The 27,139-nt window shown below is 41.2% G+C and overlaps 1 protein-coding gene across 1 annotated transcript in view; it reads left to right on the top strand.

Moving 5' to 3' along the window:
• Positions 1–27,139, top strand: part of PDE6C (phosphodiesterase 6C) — a 106,272-nt gene that overhangs the window by 21,761 nt on the left and 57,372 nt on the right. The window contains exons 2-11 of the mRNA XM_088476984.1: positions 12,236–12,388; positions 12,480–12,569; positions 15,462–15,602; positions 17,776–17,850; positions 19,638–19,702; positions 19,809–19,875; positions 23,015–23,062; positions 23,752–23,901; positions 26,521–26,664; positions 26,752–26,817. Of these exons, the coding sequence (XP_088333110.1) occupies positions 12,236–12,388; positions 12,480–12,569; positions 15,462–15,602; positions 17,776–17,850; positions 19,638–19,702; positions 19,809–19,875; positions 23,015–23,062; positions 23,752–23,901; positions 26,521–26,664; positions 26,752–26,817 (999 nt within the window). The remainder of the gene's footprint in view (positions 1–12,235; positions 12,389–12,479; positions 12,570–15,461; positions 15,603–17,775; positions 17,851–19,637; positions 19,703–19,808; positions 19,876–23,014; positions 23,063–23,751; positions 23,902–26,520; positions 26,665–26,751; positions 26,818–27,139) is intronic.

The following is a 27,139-nucleotide window of genomic DNA, read 5'->3' as shown; positions in this document are numbered from 1 at the left end:
AGGCACCTCCCCGGGAGACTTAGGGTTAGGCTGCGGGGAAGGGGGGGTAAGGTTTAGGCACTTAGAGGGGTTTAGGCACCTGGGGGGCGGTTAGGGTTAGGCACCCCTAAGGGAGGGTTAGGGTTAGCGGGGGGAGGTTAGGTTAGTAAATAGAAAAAATACTTACCTGTCGGGATCTTCACTGCCGGGCTTCCGCTGTCGGGATTTGAACAGCCGGCCTTGCAGCTGGCAGTGAATCATACTGATTCCCTTAGTGGCATCAAATGAACTCCGTCATTTACAATTTACAACTTGGCTGGATAAAGTTGAATTTTATCTCCTTAGTAATGTGATTTGTCGGCATGTAATTATTCTCATACCATATTAGAAAAGTCTTGGAATAATAGAAATTTGCAATCCTCATCGCTTAGATCACTTTTGCCTCCAATAATATCTATCTTTATCATTTTAAAGTAAAGATTATTGCTGGGTTTCTGTTTCTCTCCTCTGTGCTTGTTCAATCGATATGGGATTGACAGCATTTTGAATACCCAGTTCTGCTGGTGTTAACTCCATTAAGTGTTGAGTGTTTACTACATTGCTATAAATGCATAAATAGTCTACCTTGTTGTCTAGTGTTTGGAGGGCGTCTTGTTGATGTTTGATGGTGCCTTGTACAGCAGTTAGGTCATCCTCCGATGCTCCACTTCAGTTATTCGTCAAGCTGGAGCAGACATTAGTGCTATAGCTGTTTCCATAATTTTCTTTAGAACTTGAAATTTTCCTTGTAGTAAAACAGAGAGATTGGGGATACTTCTTGAGCATTGATTAAAGCATTATTAAGGTTTGGATGCTATGTAGGTGACTGGAACTTAGAGTGGAAGACATGGTGGGGCAGCTGTATCAAGCCTTGGAGAGAGATAAAGTACCAGTCAATCAGTTCCTAACTGTCATTCTTTTATTAGCATTTTTGAAAATACAGCCAACAGGAATCAATCAAAAACAACAAAGTAAGACAGATATGAGATATACAAACAAAAACAAAACAAATCAATAAGAAAATTAATACAGCGTGGAACGTAACTGTCATTTTTCAAACACAGCCTGTAAAATAGCAGTTAGGAACTGATTGGTTGGTAATTTATCTCTCCACTTTAACTCTTGATCCATCTCCCATGGTATCATGATTATTGTGTTTAGTTGATGATGTTGCATTAGATTACATTTTTATTTCTATTTGGGGTGTGTGCTGGTTGAATGTCCATGGCTTTTTGCCAACCTGAATTAATTTCCCGCATTTGAATTACATTTGTAAATATATGCACAGGGTGATTTTTGCTTTAAGAGAAGAAGCCAGTAAGAAAGGTGGAGTTAGTGCATCCGAGATGTTGTTGGGCTGTCTTGTATAATTACATACAATTGAAATGATGAGTGCAAGGATTGTAATTGCCATTAGTCAGCAGATATTTATTTTGTTGAGAAGCACATGCTGTGGTTTCAGGGACAGTGATTTTACAGTATGTATGATACTACTAAGGGGAGATTTAATAAAGCTTGGAGAGAGATAAAATTGGAGATAAATAGCACCAACCAATCAGCTCCTAACTGTCACTTTACAGGCTATGTTTGAAAAATGACAGCTAAGAGTTGATTGGTTAGTGCTATTTATCTCCAATTGTATCTATCTCCAAGCTTTATTAAATCTCCCCCTAACTATGGCACGTCACAGCAAACATAGGCAGGGAGTAAGTATCTGGTCTGTCTAGGGCTGAACCGATATTCACTTCTAATGTTTATGATGCTGCCAGGCTCACTTGTGTGGAGTACACGTTTGTTGCTGTTTATCTGAATAGAGATTAGCTGAGCATATGTCATATTATTGTATTGTGAACTGTTCATTCAAAGCTCTTTTTCCTGAAGGCTGATGTTTTCCCATACAGCTATGAGATGTTATATTGATCTATCTGTATTGTGTGTTGGGAAGAGATAGACAGTATGAGGTGTAACTTGATTGTTCATCTCAGCACACAGCACAGCAGCTGGTTTACCATGTTACCTTTAGATCCATGCTGGGTACACACCACACGATGTCTACCCAGCACGACATCACCAGTGACGGGACCCTGCATGCGGCAAGTGCATACACACTTGCTGATGCCAGGTCCGACAGGGTGGGGGGTCACGTGTCATACATGGCATCATTAGAGACATATAAGGGGGGTGGGTTCTGCACAGGAAAATGTAATACATTTATAGGATATATGACCAACCTTATTTGTCCTCTAATCTAAGGATTATACAAAATGTACCTAATTTCTCAATGGTTGGCAGTGCACCATTGGAAATACAGTATACTTAATACAGTGGGTGTTGAAATGTTCAAGAAGAAATGGTTCAACTACAAAGAAGAATTTCCTTTTTTGGTGCACTCTTTTCTGACAATACTGTCTATAACTTAGCTTTTAATACAATCGAAAAATTAAAAAGGACTGAACAACACAAACAGACTGATTATTTTTCAAGCTTGATCCAGCAAGCAATTTTTAAACAAATATATTGCTCCAAGAGTCTTCTCCTATTACGTTGAGAGTTTTTAATACATAAGTAGCATTATTCTGGCTCAAGGAAGTGTAGAAATCCCGTTGGTATTGTAGCAATAAAATTTAACAAAGAAGCCGCAGACCAGAGCTTTCAATATAAACACATTGTTGCATTTAACCAGGTGTCAGGTATTCCAAAGAGTGATATTTGCAGTAGATAATTTAGCATATACATAGATTACAAATATTAAGGTATTGAACCGATATATGAAATAAAAATAAATCTGGTATATGGTTAAATATAATTTAAACACTATTATTTGAAAAATTGGTAACAATAGTTATTTCACTTTTTGTTCTTTGGAATACCTGATACTTGCAACAAAATGCAACAATGTGTTTATATTGAAAGCTCTGGTCTGCGGCTTCCAGGGGGATTTCTACACTACCTTGAGCCAGAATAATGCTACTTATGTATTAAAAACTCTCTCCGTAATAGGAGAAGACTCTTGCAGCGATATATTTGTTTAAAAATCGCTTGCTGGATCAAGCTTGAAAAATAAGCAAACTGTTTGTGTGGTTCAGTCCTTTCTGATTTTTCGATTGTATTAAAAGCTAAGTTTTAGACACTATTGTCAGAAAAGAGTGCACCAGAAAAGGAAATTCTTCTTTGTAGTTGAACCATTTCTTCTTGAATGTTTCAACACCCAATGTATCGTTAGCGACATTCCTCGATGGCCCTGCACGCATATCTTGGGTACACACTATACGATGTACTCTATAAATTGCTCCAGTCTGAGGGGTTGGACAACATATGGTATAGTGTGTAGTACCCAGCTAGTATTACTAGAGATCTATGCCGGAGGGATAGTAGGTGATGCTGTGTTGCAAGTTGGTCACTGTGTAGTCTCTCTTTGTTGTGATAGTGTACTCTTCTCTAACATCTTCTTGTCAATCACCATGTTATGAAGTTTAGCTGTAATGGTCACAGTAAAACTTATCCTACAATCTTTCCCTGCGTGTTTGATGCTTGAACAAAGAAGCTTTTTCTGCAAAATCCCATGCAGTAAAGTTATACTCAGAGTTATTTATATGTATATACTAGCAGTTGTCCCCAGGGCCACCAAGACATACAGTGGGCCTGGGTGCTAGTGGGGGCACAGTCAAACATGGGGCATGGTGCCCACTCATTACCACATTCACTAAAAGCATGTTCCATTGCGACCACAGACCCTCACCGGGCTCCCCAGAAACCCTGTGCCAGGGTATTTAGTACCAGCCCCACCCTCCTCTTGGTGCTTCTGCCCCCCCTCTCGTTGCTCCTCACTTTCTCTCTTTCCTCTTCTCTCTCTCTTTTCTCCTCTCACTTTTATGCACTCCCTTTTTTTTCCTAATCTCTCTCCCTCTTCTACTCCATCTCTCTCTTCCCCCTCATTTGTCTACTTCGTTCTCCCTCTGACACCATTCCCTCTTTTTGAGTCCCCCTTTTTCTCTTTTCCCATCTTCCTTTCTTTCCTGCTACTCTGCTACTTTCCTGCCTCCTCTCTCGCTTCACCTTTCCTCTGTCTTTATCTTTTTCAACCTCTCTCTCTCAGGACATTCTCACATTCTCATATTTCAGGACTGCAGATGCCCCTTTATTTGCCATCTGCTCCACATGCACCTTGTATGCCATTAGGGTTCCTACATGCTCCTTTATAAGACCAAGAGCCCTCTCATGCCTCTTTATATTCCACTAATGCCAGAGCCCCCTCATACCCATTTATATTTTTAAACATAGCTAATTAATTAACTTGTGTAGAATAAAATATCTATGATGGCATTACATATAATATAGAGGTAGTATATATCGCTTCCCATTCTGTGTGTGCCAACTGATTCCAAAGGAAGCCAAATATGAATCTGAATATGAACCGCCCCACACAGATTCTACTCCTTGGAGTCATACAGCAGAGTAGGAAGCTGTAGTAGGCATTGTGAGCTGCAGATCAAAAGAAGGAGATGTAGCACAGCTGTGCTGTCTTAATTACTCACAGACTATAGTGGAGATTAATTCACACTTTATAGATGAGTTCCACCCGCTCAGGATGAAACAGAAGTTTAAGCTGCACTCTAGGGAGCAGGCAAGTTCTGCTGCTTTGGCATGCTCATCCATGCCACGCCCCCCACAATTGGCTCTCACTGACAGTCTGACTGCACAGTCATGGCCAGGGTTGGACATATCAGTGGGGGCAGGCGATAGAGCAGCAGGGACAGAGGGGCTGTGATTACCAGAATTCATCCATCTGGGATTGCTATATTTCAAGGCAAATCTCATTATTTCAGGACTGTCCGGAGGAATCCCAGACAGGTGGTAACTGACGTTTCACGCCTGCTCTTCTTGAACCCCCTCGCTCCCATTTTTAGTCTTGCACCCCACCTCTCTCTTTCTTAAACTTCAGTACCTCTTCCTCCATGGGCCTGTCTTCAGTTCTTCCAGTATTTGCTGCACTGACCAAACACTGGGTGTGGCGTGCCCTCAGAACATCACTGCGTTGGCCTGTTAAGTCCAATGTGCAGAAGTATGTAACAGCATGATAAACCCATGAGAGAGATAATGTGGAGAAGTTGCCTATATCAGCTTCTAGCTATCATTTATCTAGCACAGTTTAAAAAATTACAGCTAGAATGTAACCCTGGTTAAGGGTTAAATACCATACTGTGTGTGTATATATATATATATATATATATATATTCCATAGACAAAAACCTTACAGTTTCACATGTCCCATTAAGGCTGCTTAGACATGATCTGAAAATTCACAAAAACCTATTGATTTTTTGCCACTCAAACTTCAAACAGCAATGAAATTACAATCATTAATGCTGACGCTTTAAATGGACATGTTCCTTGCGCAATATAGATATGGTATGCCATCACACCCTGTGGTTAACTGCAGATTCACAGAATGAGATTGCTGTCACTCACAAAATTTGTGGAGCTGCTAATTCACAGAATTGTGTGCTCATAGGAATACACACATGCAGTCTATGCAACTGAGGTTTGAGCAGTTATGTGGCTCCCACATCCCACTCAGTGCCCACAATCTTCCCATTTGATCACCAAAACAATCTCACTGGCTTCCAACATCCTTCTCACTGCATACATTTATCTCATTTACAATACATGTTCAGCTCCCTTATTTTTAAAAATATCATAATCTGTCTATGCATGTACACTTTCTTCCCCTATATGCCTCCATGCTGCTATATATTCCCCAATCCCTACTGCTGTGTGGTCTCCCAACTGTGATAGTCTGTGTTCTCTCATCCGCACCAATGTTTTTCTCCAGCCACACTGCCCTGCACCCGTGCCTTCTCCACAGCCAGGTTGCTGTCTTTCTCTCATCTGTGGTACTCTTTCTACCTCCATCTGCACTACTCTGGTCCCCCAACCGTGCAACTCTGTCTCCCCCCACCACCTGCACCACTCTGTCTTCCTCCACATCCACACCAATCTGTCTTCCCCAATCCCTACTGCTGTGTGGTCTCCAAACTATGGTAGTCTGTGTTCTCTCATCCGCACCAATCTGTGTTTCTCCATCTGCACCACCCTGCATCCATGCCACTCTGTTTCCTTCTGCACCACTGCCTTCCCCTAAGCCACGTCGCTGTATTCCTTTCCTCTGTGGCACTCTTTCCTCCTACATCTGCACCACTCTGTCCCCCCCAACAAAGACAATATTTATATTTTCGTATGCAGCACACTTTACATAATCAACCCAGCACCCACCGCCCAGGCATGCTGGGGATAGCCCCGGGCTATCAGCCTGGGCCTGGGGTGCCCTGAGGAGGGGGACCCCTTTATTTGGGCTGACTAGCAGTCAGTGGTGATGCTGCAGCTGGGGGGCCCGGCGAAAGGGCTCCACTGGCTGTGGCATCACCCCCCCCCCCGCTAGAAGGAGTCCGGTGCTGGTTCTGGTAAATACAGTGGGACCCTATGCATTTTTTCCCCTTGTATTTCCAGAACCAGGACCGGCTCAGAGCCCTGTGCTGGTTGCGCTAAATACGGGGGACCCCTACGTCATTTGTGCCCCATATTTTGGCAACCAGGACTGGTTCTGAAAAGCCTGGTGCTGATTGTGCTTAATACGGGGAACCCCTACATCATTTGTCCCCTGTATTTAGCACAACCAGTACTGGGGCTCCAAAGACCAGTGCTGGTTGTTTTCTGGGGGGCGGGACCACACCATTTTCTGAGCCTGCATTCTGTGTGTTGCTACCTCCCCCGGGTCCTAACGCCTGCACTACTGCCACCCGCACTGCCGCCGCTAAAGCCCGCTACTGTCCCCGGGTTCTGGCCGCAGCTGACACCCGCTACCCCCCACACCTTTCCACCAGCTCCCACTGCAGCTAACGCCAGCTTCTTTCCCCCAAGCCCACCACCGCTAAAGCTCGCAAATGATGCCCATCTTGGTGCACCCAAGTGAAGCCACAGTTATTACACCTGCTGGAGGCTCCTACTGCAGCTGCGCAACAAGTTGAAAAGTCCTATCTCTACAATGGAGCATTCTTGAGGTAATAGTTTAAAAACTGTAACTTTCTAATTTACCTGAACCACAAAAGCACGTACCCTGGCACAATAGCTACCTAATAAAACAAACCCCAAGTCTAAATTATAGCCCTACCCTGAGTTATGCCTTCCCAAACATCCCCTATAGACTATAGTAGAAAAGGGTTCCTAATTGAGAATGACCTCATTTTTTATGTTTTTGGCATGCAGCACCGTGAGACAGTTCTACCTGTCCCTACCAAATTTCACCTCGGTACCTCCTATAGCTTTTGAGGTGTAGCCCCTTAAACACCATGCCCCCCCAACAACCCCCCCCATTGGAATTCTCTATGGAGAAATCCGTTGTTTTAGATGCAGCCTTTATATAGGGGCACGACTGTGCCCTTATACTTATGGATGATTTCAGTGCCAAGTAGGTTCCTGTACACCAATGGCCTTTGTGTTTTGGTGGTAGTAATTATACCCAATTTTAAATAGTAAAACACACTTCCCAGAATTTGTGGGTGTCAGCTCTATCAACAAGATTGTGGTCGTCGGCAATCCATCAAATAAATTTCAGACGATATATAGGGTTCACAATGAGCACCTTCCATGCTTAAAAGATAACCTTAGTTGTAAGTAAAATAAATAAAAAATTATGCATATGTGTGGTCAAATATAAAATAATTTCAAATTTGTGCAACACTTTCAATAAAAATTAGGTATATATAAAGGAAATATGTGCATAATGCCTATGTAAACTTGATACCTATTGAGGCCAAAGTGCTACGTGTGCTTATTATGGAATTCCAACAAAGTGCAAAAAGTACACAAAAGTGGCAATACCTATATAAAATTTAGAAAATCTTTTAATTAATAAATAACATATACAGGTGTATCCAAATAAAAATGTATATTTAATTAGATAAAAGACAATACATAAGAACAATTCATTTGATAAAAAAGCAAAACTACAATATATAGAAAAAATATAAGCTAATGGATAAAGAATTGGGGACATAGGATGAGGATCAAAGTGCTTATCTGAAAAGGATGTTCAAAAGTTCATGCTGTCATCAGCAGCTGACAGTTAGTTTGGAGTTCCCTTCCTTGGGTGCTCACACCCCCCTGTGCCTGGGCACAGAGGGGGGCGGGCGGTGAGGGAGCCTGTCACAGCAAGAGCTGTAAAGATGATGGGAGATGGCACCCACCCTGCTGGAAAGGCAGCGCTGGACAGTCTGGTGGCCAGGAGGCTGTCAGTGGCAGATTACACAGCGGCAGTGACTGACAGCAGGTGATAGGTGAAACAACCAGCTGAAGGACCATACAGGTTAGAGGAGGTGGTGTGATAGCCAGAAGCTAGTCTCCCTGTCCAATGGACAGAAGTGTTGGGTAAGCTGTATCACACCAGCACCTAACATCACAGTAGTGGAAAGGCAGCAGAGACAGGTCACAGAGACACATCAGAGTGATGGAGGTGGTAAGCGCTGCTAAGGGGACAAGAACATCAGCAGCTATCATTAGTGGCGCTGCATCTAAGTTACATACCGCTGTGGGGAAAAGACATAGATTACCAGCACTCCCTACCAAGCTAATTCATCCAAATATAGGGGATTATAATATAAACTACCTTTTTTTACATCAGTTACAAATATGCTGTTATAGTTACCCTACTAAGGAGAGAGCTGGGGAGTATTTACATACTCACTTACTGAGAATAAGTGGTCACTACTTAATTATAGTCAGAGACTATATGATCTGGGGGCTGTATTCTTCCTCAAGCAACAAGTCACATTACTATCTTCCTGACAAATAAGCCATCAATGTTTAATGCAACTGGTAAAGTAAAGTAAAATATAATCTACCACTCAGGAGAAGGGTTCTACTCTATAGACATTAAGAGGAACATATGTATCCAAAATTGTTTAACATCCTTTTTCAGTGAAGATAGACTTTAAGTATCTAATGACAGCTGGAGTCATACACTAGTAGGCTGTTGCATACAGACTCCAATGTTTCTTATACCAAGGAGGATACGGGCATAATACCCCAGGTATAACAGGAACCTTGTGCTTTTGGCCCAGAGTGCAAATAACTAAGAGATAAAATGGATCTGGACTCATAATTACAAACCAGCACCCTCATATTAAAGGAAACGCTGTAGTCTCTACATAATTTTATTATATGGATCCGTATATAAATAAAAATATTATACCATAAGGGGGTTAATAACCTGGTGACCCTTTACAGAGGTAAAAGGGGGGTTACATTTGGAGGCACTGCTGAGATGCGAACTGTATACTCATGTACAGGTCAGGTGCAAATTTAGCTTATTAGCCAACAGGGCTTAAATCTTGAGTGAGGAGGCCTATGAGTGGCATGTGGAGATGGAGTTGCTCCAGAGAGGAGTTTGGTATTATATGGGGATCTCACATACACTATAGCTAGAGATAAGAGATGAAGAAATAGTGGAATCTACAAAAGTAGATTATGTCCAATCCTGTACCAGCAGAGCATCCCTCTGTGGTTACAGGTGAGGACAAGTGACTAAACCTCAGGGAGAAGGGGAATGTAATAGAGGAGATAAGCGAACTGGCTATAGCATTGTATGGGGGAGTAGGAGTAGAGAGAACCAGTAGTTATATTGAGAGACGGAAATAGCCATGCTCTCATAGAGAGTAGGAGTATGTTGGGGAAATAATAATGACCGGTATATATATATATATATATATATATACAGTATATAGTGAGAGATGGATGTAGCAATGCTCTTACACAGAGTATGGGGACTGTATGCTAGCTGGGAGCCATGTGGGCTGACCCTGAGGAAGAGATGGAAGGGGGGCCAGAATAGGGTGAGCAGATTCAGTTCTACTCGGTTCCGTTCGGTTTTTTTAACCGAATCTTATTGGCTATCCAAAACTCGTGACAGCGGATAGCCAATAAGATTCGGTTTAAAAAACTGAACGGAACCGAGTAGAACCGAATCCGCTCACCCCTAGCCCCGGGTCCACCCTTAGAAGTAAGGAAAATTTAGGGGGAGTAGACTGAAGTTCTGTTTCTTAAAATATAAATGGAAAGTGAGAGTATAGCAGTTAGAAGAGTCCACAGATGTGACAGTGATAAAAGGGGAGAAATCTCCGATAAATATTGGCAGGGGCCAATAGAGGTTTAGATTAGTGATAACCTGGTATGATAATCATACACAAGTTGTCAGGGGGAGAATGTAACCCTGGTTAAGGGTTAAATACCATACTGTATTAATATATATATATATATATATATATATGTGTGTATATATATATATATATATATATATATGTGGTGAAGGGATGTGAATGGTTGGAACTGGTAAATGTGTAGGAGCTGCAATACAATATTTGTGAAAACTTACAATGTGATATGTAATTCATCTATGTACATATTCTGAGGTGAAATGTTAACAAATTCATGCTATATATGATAAAAAAATAATATATATATATATATATATATATACACATAGCGAGCAGGTGTCCATAGCAAAGGACCAGACGGCACTCACACGGACTTTGTGAAATAAAAAAACGTTAATTTATTTCCAATGTTTCAAGGCTACACAGGCCTTTTCATCAGGGTGAAACTAAACTATGCAGAATGTTGTCTACTTACTGGGAGGTGTGGTGAGAGTCATTGGAGACCACACAAATCCAAGAAGGACAGGATGTGATCAGGAATATGGGTATATGATATATATTGTGTTATCTACACCACATTACTTAATCACTATTAGCATTTGGGTTTTCCCAAGTAGCCCATATCCCAACCACAAATACTTGAGTGGAGGCATTGATAGAAAAAAGGTACACCATTTAACAAGAGGTTAAAGGTAAGAAAATATTAGACTGTAAGGTGGTTAGTAACCTGGTGACTCTTTACAGAGGTAAAAGGGGGGTTACAAGAAGTTGATAGACAATTTTTCCAGTGTATCTCTCTCAGGCCGGGATGTACTAAGGTTGTGGTGTACATACCGCCAGTCACATGCACCCTTACTAATCGCATATGTACTAACATATGCGATTAGTATTGCAAAGGACAGCTTTGCGATAAGAGCTGCCCTTTGCAAAGCAGCTGACACCAGGTGAGGGGGTCTCCGTGGGACCCCGTCCCCTCCGAGCCCTAGGAACTTCCTGCTGGTGACCTGTGCAGGAAGTCCCGTGCTCTTCCTCCTCCTCCCTGCACCCAGAAGAAGATTAGGAGAAGGAGGCGGAGGACCCAGGAGGAGCACGGGCCAGCAACCAGGACACTAAAGTGAGTGGGGGCCAGTGCTGGGCGTCTGTGGGGCGCAAGGCGGCAGCAAAGCATCAGGGGCGGGATGCGGTAAGAAGGTAAGAAGCCCATAGGCTTCTCTAGGGTAACGCCAGGTTTTTCTCGCATTCTCTGCACCGATAAAAGGGGCGGCCGGGGCTTAGTACATATGGAAATGCGGTAGAAGCCCCAAAAACTAGGTTTTTACCGCAATATTCCTTTAGTACATCCTGGCCTCAGAGCTTTGATACATCTCCCCTCTGTGTTTTCATCTTGAGGTGGTGTGTGATGAGGAATTATGAGAAATAAGTAAAGTGTTTGGAGACTGTAGAAGTGACAGATCTCTAAGGAAGTGACATCACCGACACAGGTGGAAGGGGTCATATCAACTGTCATGCCAGTGTGATTACTTAAATTTCATCTGCAGTCGATTTTATTATATAGATATGACATGATTATATCATACTTGCCGACATTCTGGCTGCCCCCTCCGGGAGATAGTAGCCAGGACAGCACAGCAGAGGAACAGCGTGGCATAAGGGGGTGTGGCGGGGACATGTTGTGGCAATCTCATCATCGTAGCCCCACTCCCGTTACACAATGTCGAGATTACTGGCATTGTGAAGGCAGATGGAGGCCAGCCAGGAGACTTGCCCACTTTTCCGTTCTGGGAGAGTAGTCAAGTATGGATGATATGCACATTTGAAACAGTTAATAAATTGGATACAATCAGCACTCAGTTCTACTCAAGGTGGGTGTGTTTTTCCTCTACATATCTGTATCTCAGTGGACAGCAATACATTAATGACACCTTTGGCCCAAATGTACAAACTTGCTAGTTTGCGGCTGTTACAATTTGTGTATGATAAGTGGAATTACGTTGTCTTTTTCTCTACAGAACACACATTTCTCAGACTTTGCCGACAAGCAGACCGGATTTTCTACAAACAATTTATTGGCTACACCCATTCTACATGGAAAGGAGGTTCTAGCTGTTATAATGGCCATTAACAAAAAGAATGCACCAGCTTTTTCAAAGGAGGATGAAGAGGTAACATCATGTCATTCCATACAAGTGCAGCACAACATTCATCTGTTACGTAGAAATGTAATACATATTTATTTATATCATTTTTTTGCAGGTGTTCACCAAATATATAAATTTCATATCCATTGTTCTTAAACACAACCATGTGACCTACCTCCATGGCATTGAAACCAGGAAAAGCCAGGTAACAGACTGATTCCAAGCATCGCTACAAGTGTGCCATGTGTTTGAGTTAAGTAATTAAGCAGCCTATCAGAGCTGTGCAATGTATGTGAAGTGATTGTTTAGTATCGGTTTTGTGATGGTCAGGGAGTCATCCAGGCGTACTGCAAGCCACTTTGGTGTTTGCAACAGTACCTCACTCTTGGTAATTTAGATGTGTGTAGTGGCCGGATTGGCACTGCGCAAAAGTGTTGTGTCACGTAAAAATTCCACCTTCTAACACATTAGTACTTCTCATTCCATGATATCAATATTTAACTATTCTACTAAAACACAGCTCAATAAAGACTCAATTAGCCTCATTTATTAATTAAAATAGTCTTAAAATAATGTGAGGGAACATTGGGATTGTCTGTTATTACATTTTGGAAAAGGTTGTATGCCATATTGCACCGCCTTAAAAATGTGGTGTCAATTTCAGTTATCTTATTTCTAAGAGGAAAACCATGTCTGCACCCGCATAGGCAGGGGGGGAGGGGGGGGGGGGTCAGGTTGCCTGGAAACCTCCTCCCCAGCACACACCATAACCACAATGGAAACATTAATATAATAGAATATTACTAGTGCTGCCTGTTCTTCTCAGTATCACAGATTAAATAATTAGCACCACCTGTGGATCTTTTAACATGTCAGTCAGTAATAAATACACCTGTGCACCAACTAGGAGATCTGGAAAGCATGCACTGTTAGGGGTGCACTGCTATAGACCATATATGTCCAGGGCAGTGCTAGGTTCTTCTGCAGCTCCCCCAGACTCCCGGATTTGTTTCAGTGCTCTGGAATGGTGCCCACATCTGAAATAAAATCTCAGGCAGGATGGCACTAGTGCTGCATCTAACGGCTTACTGTGATCACTGGTCCTGTATATGCTGGAATTATGACACACAATACACTTTTTATGATGCATATTAAAGCTGGATAAGTGCTAATTTTGCCCTCTTCATGGCCTGGCCACGATTCTGCGTTTGCCACTAACCCCTGGGCCAGGGGCATATTAAAAGAGGAATGGGCCACTGTTCCACTGTTCACTCCCTGTCCGGTCCCCTCCTCTCTCCCCAACTGCCGTCAGCAAACTGACAGCAGAAGTAGACTCCGGGCACTAGTCTGTGCCCAGAGTCTACTGTGTATTTGCAGGTCCCCAAAAAAATGGAGAGGCAGCCATTTTCCCGGTGATTTCCTACTGTGCATCCGCAAAACGTCGGGAAAATGCCAATGTGCTACTCCATGGAACTTCGGAGAGGTAAGTATGAAAAAAACAAATGATGGGTGCAGCCCCCTGCCCCTGGGCCTACTCCATACTTTGCAAGAAACTCCATCACTCATCCCAACTCCACCCGACTCCTTCCATCAACCTGTGCAAATTTGTGCTTCTCTGCAAACTTTGCCGCCTTGCTCCGCAAACTTGCTGGTAAAAATCCAGCAGCTCTTACGCAAGTTGAGGTGCAGTGCAGAACTATACTCACGTTTGCCTTGTGCATTGCATGATTTGCCCTTTGTAAATGACCAGGGGCCTATTGTCTTTCTTCTTTTTTTAATTAAACCACCCACTTGGGGCAATTTTTAAACCTTTGCCCGCTTACCTATGTTATTATTTTATTACGATAATTTATAAATAGACTGATTAAAAAAAATGGCTAGGATGGTGGGTTGGGTATGATATGCTGACATGCAGAAGGTCAACATGTTCAGAATGTCAGAACATTCAGCATATCTCCATGCCGAAAGACAACATTTTTAGAATGTCAACTGTCAGAATGTCAACAGAACTATTTTAGCGTAAAACTAACCCTAACCCTAATTGCAGCCTAACCCTAATTGTAGTCTAACAGAACTGCATGTGTCGACACTGTTACTTTCAACATCCCCAATATCGACATTTTGTCAACATTGTGGATGTTGACGTTATCTGTTAATATTCTAAACATGTGGACCCAAGCTGGTATCTATGTTTTAGGGGGCATTATAGAAAAAGACTAGCGCTAAAGGGAAATCATTCCCCTTTCATAAGTAATGGTCACATTTTTGTATTTTCTATTTAATTGTCTGTAAAATAACATAAGATTTTCAACAGAGATTACCCCATTTCTGTGCCTATCTGCACGCCTACTGCATGCATTACTGATCCAAGCTGCGTACATGGACGCAACATGGCATGATCTGCGTGTAATTTTAATGTATTGGATAGAGTCTTGGAAATTGGAAATAAGAGATAGAGAACACTGATTAAGGCCAAATAAATAACTGGTGTTGTGCATTTGGGCCCATACCTGTATTTAGAGTTGAATTGAATTTTGCAGCCAGAACATAAGCTTAAACTTATACCTTAGTATTTTGAGTTGCATGTATATTAGCTTGATGATGGCTGGTGGGTAGAATAATGAAAAATAAATACATAATGGAACAGCCTCACTCTCCCAAAAAAATTGATCAATCATGGTCTGGTCTGGTTACACCTAATGCAGAGGGCAGACAACGTGGGAGTCTCCTGTACAAAACCAAATCCAGCAGTAGGCTATGCTAAGCTCAGATGGACCCACTGTAATAGAGACCCAAAGGGTGATGCTCCACTATGATGGCAGCAATAAGCCTAACCTGGTCATCATGGGGGAAAATATCCCAGGGGATCAGGTCCACAAAAAAACTTTGGATATGATCGCATTGGGTATGGTCTAAGTTACATGTAAATTATGCAAGAGCAGAAGAAGCAATTTTAAAATAACAATAATAATACTAATTACTAATACTAATGCTACTACTACTAGTAATTATAAAACATTTGCTTTAAGATGAGTTTACAATGATAACAGTTTGTTTTTGTCTTGTTGGAAGCAGTGACCTCACTTCCTTTCCACAGATCTTGCTTTGGAGCGCCAACAAGGTGTTTGAGGAATTGACGGACATTGAGCGGCAGTTTCACAAAGCTCTATACACTGTCAGGATATACTTGAACTGCGAGCGCTATTCGGTTGCATTGCTGGACATGACGAAGGAGAAGGTGAATAACTACATACATTGATATATTCACATCTCTTGCAATACATATGCGAGTAAAATAGTTTGACCACATGAAGGGCAGAGTTATAGGGTGATAACAAAATTGTTCCAGACTGCTCAGACACGTCACTGTTACTGCTCACTGGCATAGTGCGTCTTAAAGTGGTTTCCAATCAGTGGAAGGGGAGAAAAAAATAGAAAAAGAGAAGACCTATAACTTGCCAAAGAGTACCGATTTTAGATCATCATGAAGACGGCTGTGCCTGTCGGTTATAGCAAATCCCTGGGACTCAGTGCCCAGGCTGATAGTGTTATAATTGTAGGTGTTTTCACTAGGGTCAAAGTACTGTATTCACTAGGGCACCTACTGTATTGGTTCTTAAAACTAGTTAAAATAGTGTACATACTGTAGGGTCAGTTTAAGGGTCCCTGGCACCCCTCCCCCTGGGCTGCTCCCTCTCCTCAAATGGTGCATACCTCCCCCCCCGCCCCATGATACTATTTATCCCTACTGCAGGCAGAGGATGTAGATATCAGTATAATTATTGATAGTGTACCTAACAGCCAACAGCACACTCCAACAGCCTATGTGGAATGGGCTGGGAGTGATTCATTTAAATATCTGGGAATGCAGCTGTGTCGGAAACATTAAGAGACCAATTCAGTTAGAAGCAATGTGTTGCCGACACCCTGGTATGTTTGGCTGCGCATATATTTGCCTATTAGGGCATGTTGAACATCATCAGTTTTCACGCACACCTCTATGCGGTGTGAGCAAAAGCTAGCGTTATTGCTGGCCGTGATGTGCCGTTCAGGAATGGCACAATGCATCCAAGCCACTAATTGAATTGCCCCCTTAATGGGTGGCATGATGTCAATTATTTAGGGGGAAATGTATCAAACCTTCTAAACAGTGGAGAAGTGGACCAGTGGAGAAGTTCCCCATAGCAACCAATCAGCTTCTTCCTATAATGTTATAGAATGTACTTGATCAATGCTAGCTAGAAGCTGATTGGTTGCTATGGGTAACTTCTCCATTTGTCAACTTATTGTGGCAAGAAGAAATTAAAAATCACTGGCATTTACAAATATTCACATCCAGGGACAGGGGCGCCAATAGGAGCTTGTCCGTACAATGTGTAAAATCACCAAAGAGATCACTTTACGTTCAGCTCGGGGACTGGTAACAATACTGTGTAACTCTACCTGTAGCCCATAGTCTACAACGCCCATCGCCATCTGAAGATGGAATCAGCTACCAGGCCAAGCTTCCGGAATGCTTTGCACATTTAGGCAGTCCCCATAAAAACCTATGGGAACCTGTAGCCAATCAGCAGCAGAGATTATTTCTGCTCAACCAACTCCTGAGTGTCAAGCATGTCTGAAATTCCATCTAATCTACAGCATACGATAAGAATAGGTCAGAGTAGTGATGTTGAGCTGGTGTAGGGATATTGTGGTATCAAACGCACCTTTGGATAACATAAAGTTCTTAAATCCAACTGATTTTTTTTTTTGGCACTTTACATACAATGATATCCCCAGTTTCACAATTTAAAATGCTGATTAATTAGCTAAGTAGTTAGTCCTTATGTTTTCAAGAATCACATCCCACTTAAAGCCCTCATTTATCAACGAGTTTTATCATTCACAATGAGTGATAAAACTTGTTATGTATGATAATGGTGCTCCAGCCAATCAGCTCGCAACTGTCATCTGTTTTAAAATGGCAGTTGGTTGCCGATTGGCTGGAGCACCATTTATCATACGCAACAAGTTTTATCACTCATTGTGAATGATAAAACTCGTTGATAAATGAGGCCCTTAGTTTTTATATTTTTTTTTTTTTATTTGTTTACACATTATGTAATGGAATGCTAAAGTATCTACAGCTACAATATAACTAGAAAATGTAGGAAATTCTAAAACATAAATGTTTCTGCTGCAAATATTTAAATTTAAACTATTAATGATAAAAATTTAATTAAAATGTGTTTCTTTATAATGTACATTACATTGATATAAATGTTTATGGTATTATGTGTAAGGGATAAGAGTGGCACCATTTTATTTGCAACAGATTGGCTACGTCCACCTCTGTTCAGGTCCATAAAGTATTCTGTCAGTACTTATTTTTTTATGTCTCATACTTACATGTTCTTCCGGCTGTGTAGGAGTTCTATGAAGAATGGCCAATTAAGCTAGGAGAAGTACCACCTTATAAAGGACCAAAGACCCCCGATGGAAGGGTTTGTAAGGCCTTTGTTCTATAAATGCATATTTCTCTATTCCATATACTGAAAACACTAATAACAATTGCTTCCTGTTTGTGACTTTCTTAAAAAATACTTACAGCCAACTTAAAGTGAAGGTAGCCATTTTGTTGTGGTCTGACTCAATATTTATGAGAATACAGCCTATGAATTAACTTGGATCTAGTGACATCACGAAGCTACATAATAACTGACATTCCACTTTGCGTAAGGAATGAATGTTACTTTAAGGGCATTCAATCTAAACTACTTGTAATTTAGGGCCTCATTTGACAACGAGTTTTATCATATGCAATAAGTTTTAAAACTTGTTGCGTATGATAAATGGTGCTCAAGTCAATCAGCTCCCAACTGTCATTGTTCAAAAGATGACAGTTAGGTGCTGATTGGCTGGAGCACCATTATCATACGGGATGAGTTTTAAAACTCATTGCGTATGATAAAACTCGTTGTTAAATGGGCTCCTTAATATGTAAAATGATTTGTCTCTGTGAGGAAAGAGGCATTGGCTGGATTTATTACAAGGCAATCTGTGGCCGTTATCTCAGATAGCAACATTTCTGACAGATAATGTTATTGCATTAAGTAATAAATTAACAATATCTAGCCTATATAATGTATATTATGTTATTTTTTTTTGTTAGAACATAAATTTGGCATTTTTGTCAATTATAAACACTTTAGTAACAAAATATATTACATGTGAATATTTTTTTCTTGTTTCTGTAAAGTACTCAAGAGACCTGTTCAGCTCTGCAGTCTACAGTATAAGGGATGGAAAGGCTGAAAGATTGTATTATTGCAATGAATGAGGAAACAGCATGCAGAAAGAGTGACCTTGCTATACAAATAAAGCTACCACTAAACTGAATATATTTTGATCTGTAGATCAGTTCTGTAGACTAGCCAATGTCAGCCTCTTCTGATACTTTGTTGCAAAAGTCACTGACAAAAGCTCAAAGGTATGAAGTGAATTAAATAGATGCTGTAGTGATTTCCACAGATTCTCAGCTGGGAGCAAAGCATGTTGCACTGCAGTTGGGGCAGAGAAAGATTTAGATTTCAGATGGACATGTCCAAACTCATATCTAAATTGTAGTGTTAAAATAAAGCTGCCCAACATTTCTGGGCTGCATGCAAAAGCAGCCAGCATTCACCTTGCACGCAATAAATAAATAAATGTAATTACTCCCCATGCATTGCAACATGGTTTGTTCCAGATACAAAGTTACTGTACTTCTTTTTGTTGCTTTGCTCCCATCTCAGAATCTGGCCCATTAAGGGGTGGACATCGATAGCCCATCCTGATTCAATGGAAGTACTTTTTCCATTGAATTGTGGGTATTCGATGGTTGTCAGACAGTGGATGCAGCTTTCCGATGCCCATCTGATGGCTGTCTGCTTCTGTGCAATGCAGAGACCCGGAAGTGGCGTCAGCAGCTCAGCTGATTTGCGAATGCACTGGCTAGTAGGCATCTTATCGCTGCATCTGACGTTGGAAGCCCTGCAACCATTCCATGTCCATCCCTACCACTAAGTGAATTCACTACAACACCATACACTATTAATTAGGCCATGAGAATCAGTTCGAATTTTCGGTCCTTTTCACATTTTGAGATATCAGATTAATATCTGTTGCGATATGACATGTATGTGGCTACCTTTACATATTTAGCACACATGTGGATTCTGATAATTAGTGTTACTTCTTTTATTTACATTGATTGCCATGAGTATAAAAATAGTTTTTCTTTCTTGCTCAGGAAGTAAATTTTTACAAGATTATTGATTATCTTTTGCATGGAAAAGAAGAGATTAAAGTTATCCCGTAAGTGATCATTACACTAACAATCATAATATAATGATACAGTGATATTGATTGTTTAAACTTATCAGACCTGCAGGGTAACTTGTATTATGTTCTGCAATTAAAGTACGCCACCTGTGGATCACTGGTCTCTTGTCAGCGGGCTGCCAACATACGTTGCTGAGAACGGATTTGTAAGTTGCTTTTTCCTTTGTTTTTTATTTTTAAGGGACACAAACATATATTTATTATAAATCTGCATAGGTATATAGTGTGAGTTTATCTTCTGAATAAACAGATGCTTTGTTTATCTGTCTATTTGCTTGAAAATGACAAGAGAATATTGTACCATTCCATTAAATTGTACCCATCACCTTTCTCTATCAGTGGACACTGTGTGTGTGGCATGCCAGGGAAGAGGGAGTGGTCTCTATAAAATATGGGTGGGTTTCAATGGATCAAGGATGGAGTCTCAATGGATCAAGGGTGGAATTGTTCTGATTTTGACTTTTAAAGTGTTATGAAGCAATGGCGTCACAAGGGGGGTGCGGGCCGCACCCGGGTGTCACCCGCCGAGGGATGACACCAAGGTGCAGACTGACACTCCCCCACAGGGACAGAAGCCGGGTGCTGCACTGTAGTATTAAGTGCAGCATCCGGCTCCTGACACTGTGAGGGAGCTGGCACTGCAACACAAGGCAGTCAGCATGCACCCCCCAGTAAAGAACGGGACCATGGGGGAATGGGCCGCGAGGCCATGCCCCATCCAGCGAGGCCACGCCCACCATCCCATGAGGCAACGCCCTTTTCGGGGTGTGCACGGCTACGACACACTCACAAAGTCCCTCCTCGCACCGGGTGACACTGCAGGGAGGGACGCCACTGTTGTGAAGTAGACTCAGTGGGCAGCACAGGCGGTGTAATGGTTAGCATTAGTGCCTCACAGCACTGAGGTTGTGGGTTCGATTGCCATTACGGCCCCAACTTTATGGGGTTTGTATATTCTCCCTATACTTGCGTGGGTTTCCTCCAGGTGCTCCCACATTCCAAAAATATACTGGTAGGTTAATTGACTCCCAACAAAATAAACCCTAGTGTGTATGTGTGTGAGCATGTGGTAGGCAATATACATTGTAAGCTTCACTGGGCCAGGGACTGATATGAATGGCCTAATGTACTCTGTAAAGTGCTGCGGATTTATGTGTGCGCTATAGAAATAGCTAGTAATAAATAATAAATAAATTAGGCATTTTGTGGACTGAGCCTATACTCATGAGGACACAACCTATCAATTCATTAGGAGCTAGTGACATCAGTAAATTAAAATAACCCAACATTCCTCTTATAAGTAACTTAAACAATTATATTTATTAACTTGTGTGTAGCATTGAATCAATAATTTGAGTGTTACTTGCATTGATATTTATTAGCAGCATAATACTCATATCAACAAAGTATGTTGTACACATTCATGAGAAAATGTAATTATGCCTAATGCGTTATGTAAATATCATGTTATTCAGCTTTTAGTAATAGACATTGACAGTTGTTATGTATATTGTGCTGCTGAAGCACATGAAACCTTTGAGAGATGAGACTTCTTTTATGTGAGACTTCTTTTTACTCTATACTAACTGATTCTTAGCTCTAGTATTAATTTCATGTTTTTTTTTTCTTTACATTTCTTTATTTGAAATGGTCATTCAGAATACAATTTAGCACCAAAAAGAAAATAAAAGAAGAGCCACAATCACCCAATACAGACCATATTTTTAAACATTAATAAACAGAGAAAACTATTCAAAAATACTTGGTAGAAAAGGGGGGTAAACAGAGGGCAAGAGGGAGGGAAATAGGGGGGGAACATGACATATCATCTAGAGAATCAGTACATATCAAACATCTTCTGGAGGGTAAACCTCAATCATTGCCCATGGGTCCATGCACCAAGTGTGCAGAAGGAGAGGGGGGGCTGCGCTCAGTAAGCAACCAGGGAGACCAAACTTGAGAAAAAACATGTCCTCGATCATGGAGGAAATAAGTTATCTCCTCTATGGTCGCGACATGCCAGATCTGACTCCTAAGTGCAGAGAGAAGTGGTGGGGAGGTCTTTTCCAGTTTAGAGCGATAAGAGATTTTGCGGTTACTAAAATATGTGCAGCCAATTTTTTAGAAAATTTGCCAATATTCGGGGGTGTGTAGCACAATAAAAATATCCAAGGATCTTTTCAGATGGGAGCTTCCAGAAGGGAATTTAGTAGGTTATAAACCGAGTCCCAGAAGGGGACAATAATTGGGCAGGTCCACCAGATATGGATCATAGTACCCCTGCAGCCACAGCCCCGCTAACAATTGGGTGAAAAGGATGGGAACATTCTATGAAGTCTCTCAGGAGTATAGTACCACCTATTTCATGTTTTTTTATGTCTTTAATTATACATACAGAAATCCTCAAAAGATGAGCTATTGGGAGTGTGTGAGCACTGGAGTTAAGACACACTGCTGTACTGTAGGTTGTTCTAGCAGTTACTGTCAGCATTTAGTATAAAAGGAAGAGCCATATGTTTGCAATGGGTTAGAAACTGGTGGAACTACTATGAGTGCAGGGCATGTGGATCTTAAGGGGGCCAGGGGTGCACCCATGGCAGTTCCAGCACTATTTTTAACCTAATGCAGACAGTTTGGTTTTCACTTTATGGCCAAAGCTAACAATTCAGGTTAGGAATGACGAAAGCTACAGTGACAACACTGAAGCTACAGCAGCATGGCCAGGCCCCTACCTAATTTTTACTATGGGTCCTAAGGATGCATCGTTCCACCCCTGGTTATAAATACAGTACCAATGAGACACAGTCCAGCATAATACTGTAAGTGGCCAATAGCTAGAACTATTACACCAGTTGTTTATAAAAAAGCAAAGTAACATGTGAAGGACTACAGCTAGTCTAATGGCATTACCTGACAACAGCCAAAATTATCTACAGTACAGTTGTACCTGTTGCTGCAGTATAAGTAATTTTACATGCTAACCTAATGTACTGAGTTAAAGACTAAGGAATTTTTTTTTTAACTGGAACACAAAAATATAAATTTTAGTAGCCAGTTTGTTTGCCACATAAAAGGACCACACATGTGGGTGTGAAATAATCAATTCTCTTTCAAATTGTTCATAAGTTGGCATATAATTGCATCTTGTACACTTTATGACTCACAGTACCGCATTTGGCCCCCTGTGAGCTGGTTGAGCAGCTCATTTGCTGAAGTCTGTTCATGTAAAGCCAATTTAACATGTAATACCTGACTGTAATTTATATATTTCTTTTCACACTCCAGATTTGTAACATGATGAATGCACCGGCAGATGAATACTTCACATTTCAGGTCAAGTACACTTTTACTTATTTGGACTGTTACATTTTCACTAATTGTTGTTGTGACCAATTATTATGCTTGTTCACCTCAGTCCCCCCTTCCCTGCTCTATCCAGCCCTGCCCCCACTCTATCCAGCCCTGCCCCCACTCTATCCAGCCCTGCCCCTGTTCTATCCAGCCCTGCCCCTGCTCTAACTAGCCGCACCCCCTATCTTTCCATTGCTCTGCCACATCCCCACTCTGCCCTCTCATTTTGTTCCATCCCCCCATAGAATTATCCTAGAGATAATTGTATTCTTAGTCCAAATTTTAATTTTTATCAGAAATATGTTTTTCACCTCCAGCAAATTGCAATGGTGAGAAGCAAATGTAACTGGTCGAATAGCACATCATGTATTTGTTTGCGAGCATGTTATTATATTAGAAATAGACCATGCATCCTACTTTTCTTGGTTTATACAGTTCTGGAGACTTTGGGGTCTATATACTAAGGCTTGGAGAGAGATAAAGTGAACAGAGACAAACTACCGACCAATCAGCTCCTAACTGTCACTTTACAGGCTGTGTTTGAAAAATGTCAGTTAGGAGCTGATTGGTTGGTACTTCAATCAGTTCAATTTATTTCTCTCCAAGGCTTAGTACATAGGTCCCTATGTTGGTTCAGCATCAATGCAACAACTCTTTTATTCTTATTCTAGAAAGAGCCAGTGGACGAGACGGGATGGTCTATCAAAAATGTGCTGTCTCTGCCAATTGTAAACAAGAAGGAAGAGATTGTTGGAGTGGCTACATTTTACAATAGGAAAGATGGGAAACCCTTTGACGAAAATGATGAGCAAATCACAGAAGTAAATATATTGCAGTGATGTTTTTGATATTTTCATCTAAATTAAAAAATATATTTTTAGTTTTTTTAATTAAAAAAAGCCGCTATGTTTTCCCCCAATTATATATGATGAGAAATGTTATTCTTTCCTAAGCTAAACTGTAATACCACCAGCTGGATACCATCTGCGCGGTTATACAAAGAGCTTGGTTTCCAGCCAAAGGGAATCTAATTATGAAGTCACGTGTAGAACTCCAAATTGTCTTGGTTTTTCTGGGACAGTTACAACATTGCTACTAAGTAATGGGTTTCGGGTGCGCTTGACCTCAGTATGCATTGGCATAATAGGATTGTAACTGTAAATGTATTTGACAGAATTGGGATATCATACTTCATTGCAGTTCAGAAGCTTCTCCTCTCAGCAGTCCTTGAGCAGGTTTCTAGTTCTGAGCATTGGCAGTGACTCAATTGCACTGTTACTCTGTTGCTGAGCTCTTGCAAACTTCACCACTCTGTTTTCCCTCATCCTCAAGTTTGGGCTTCGGTCATTGGCCTTGACCACTCTACTCTCTCCAATCTCAATCTTGTCTTGCAACTTTGATTATCTTACTTTCTCCAGGCCCTGACCTTAACTACAGTACTGTGGTGTGTTCAGTTAGATCTCAAGACCTATTTCTATTCCAAGTTAGTTATTTTAGTCCCTACCTATGCCTCACTGGTTCTATTTCTGTTTGATACAAACCATGATATATTTTGACATGGTGATATCAATCCTAGTCTGGTTGCAATGCTTCCTCTTGCTCCTAATGCCTCAGCAACACCTCATCTAATAGAAGTATTGTGGCAGCCAATCCCAGGGAATCTCACATTCTGGAACATCTCTTCTGGGGCTACAGAACACTGGTATCTTACAATTCAACAATAATAATAATTTTTGCTGAGGCTTCCTTAATTACTGCTCTATCCAATTTGAGCTTTAGCTATTTATCTACCAGTCTCACCATTCCCACTCACCAAGCTGCAGTATGGAATGGACACCTTTGGGAGGAAAACTCAAACTGCACAACAATTATACTTATTTGTGTCTGACATTTTCCAGGTTTCTGGCGCGTCTGGTTGCACCACTTTAGGTGCTGCTTTACTCCTGTCCATCTCTGACATTGTGCCTTGCTGACTGACTGGAACAATTAGGCCTTAGTGGCTTTAGTCTGGCAATGATTTTTGTCATTGCCTCACAGGTGAGATGACCTGTAGGGGTTTACATAACCAACTGGAGGAGCTTATTGCTTTTTGTAACAGGTTGAGTTTTGTTACTTAAATACATTTAACATCTATCTGTCCCATATCTCCAAGTTCCAATGTCCTCACCTCCCTCTGCTACTGGAGATATGCACCTGTCTAATGAGGAAAGCATAGAGGTTACCTAGGATTTTGCAGCTAATTTGGGATTAAGTGTAATCTCATCTGCATGTGCCCTGACAAAACTTGCTTCCCAGCAATGAACTTCTGGTAGGAAAACCATTTTAATTTGAGGTACGTTGTCTATTCCTTCCAGGTGCCCTCTCTCAGGGAGGTTCTCCTTACACTTTGGCTTTTGTGAATTATAAAGCTGCTGTGAGTTTTATTTACTCATTTATTGATACTCAACTGGCCTCCAGTAATTGCCTCCATGCCTTCAGGCCAGTCTACATAGCCAGGAGCTCTCAGTTGCTCACATCATAATCTGGTACAAAAGGGGATAACGTCTGCAAAAAGAGGCTTCCTCTGATGATCTTTGCACAGTGAGAACCACCACTCTCAGTGGTCTCAGCCAATCTTCATCATCAATAGACACATATATATGTGAAGTGTAGCAAGCAATGACTTTGGATCTGCAACAACATCACCCTCTGAATGCACCCGCCACTGCCACCCCGCTGTCTTCCCATTTCCACAATAATTTTTATGACTGACAAGGAGTTGACCGAGCAGATTCCCTGTTTGATCTGTGGAGGATCCATACTACCAGCTGCTGTATGATGAAGCCACATGGAAGAAAAATTCATAGTGTTCCTCAGGGCATTCAGAATGTCGACAGTATAATACTGACATACTCGGAAAGTCAACATTCAGAATGTAAACATGTTCACAATGTTGACATGTAACATGTCAACATTTGCAATGTCGACACTAACAAAATGTCAGCATTGTCAGAATGTTGACATTGTGAACGTTGACAGAAAGTCAACAATGATATTTTACATTTAAGCCTAACTCTGATCCTAACCCTAACTGCAGCATAACTCTAATCTAACCCTAATCACAGCCTAAGGGGTCTATGTACTAAGCTTTGGAGAGAGAGAAAGTGGACGGAGATAAAGTACCAACCATTCATTTTGCAATCAAAGGGGTCTATTTACTAAGCCTTGGATGGAGATAAAGTGAACAGAAGTAAATTACTAGCCAAACAGCTCCTAACTGCCATGTCACAGACTGTGTTTAAAAAACGACAGTTAGGAGCTGGTTGGCTGGTACTTTATATCAGTCCATTTTATTTATCTCCAAAGCTTAGTACATACACCCCTAATTCTGATTGGCACCATAATGACTACATATAGTTCTTCTGAAGACTGTGCTTGATAGGGACTTTGTCTTGTTACAGGCCCTAACACAGTTCCTTGGGTGGTCTGTTCTGAACACTGACACCTATGAGAAAATGAATAAACTGGAGAACAGGAAGGATATTGCCCAAGAGATGCTGATGTACCAGTTGAAATGTACTCCTGTAGAACTTCAGAGTATCTTGGTAAGTGTCTTAATGTCATTGTATATCCTATATGAGGACACAGCTGGAGGGTGCTGGCTTACCACACATTACTTTTTTCCTTTTTAGAAAACCAAAGTAAAGCTAAATAAAAATGTAGAAGACTGTGAAGAAACAGAACTTGTGAAGATATTGGTAAGCATTTCCGCAGGAGGTCACAACTGGATCCACTGATATTATTATTGTTGCTATAATGGAAATGCATTTGGACAACACTGACCATATCTGCAGCAATATTGCCGCTAATATCACATGATATCTGCCATTGTGTTTGGTCATATATTCACCACAATAATAGGTCCCAATGTAATATGGTTGCTCGACATGAATGTGGAATGACTATTTAACCAATCCCATCATCTATTTCTTACACCTTCCAACAGGATTATTTTAAAGTCATTTGGGAACATGGGGATAATACACTGTACATTGGGTCTGATTCTGAGTTGGGAGCAAA

The sequence above is a fragment of the Taudactylus pleione genome, unplaced genomic scaffold (assembly GCF_031769625.1).
Source record: "Taudactylus pleione unplaced genomic scaffold, aTauple2 ptg000198l, whole genome shotgun sequence".
Taxonomy (NCBI): domain Eukaryota; kingdom Metazoa; phylum Chordata; class Amphibia; order Anura; family Myobatrachidae; genus Taudactylus; species Taudactylus pleione.
The sequence above is the reverse complement of the archived record's forward strand: the minus strand, read 5'-3'. Positions and strand labels throughout refer to the sequence as shown.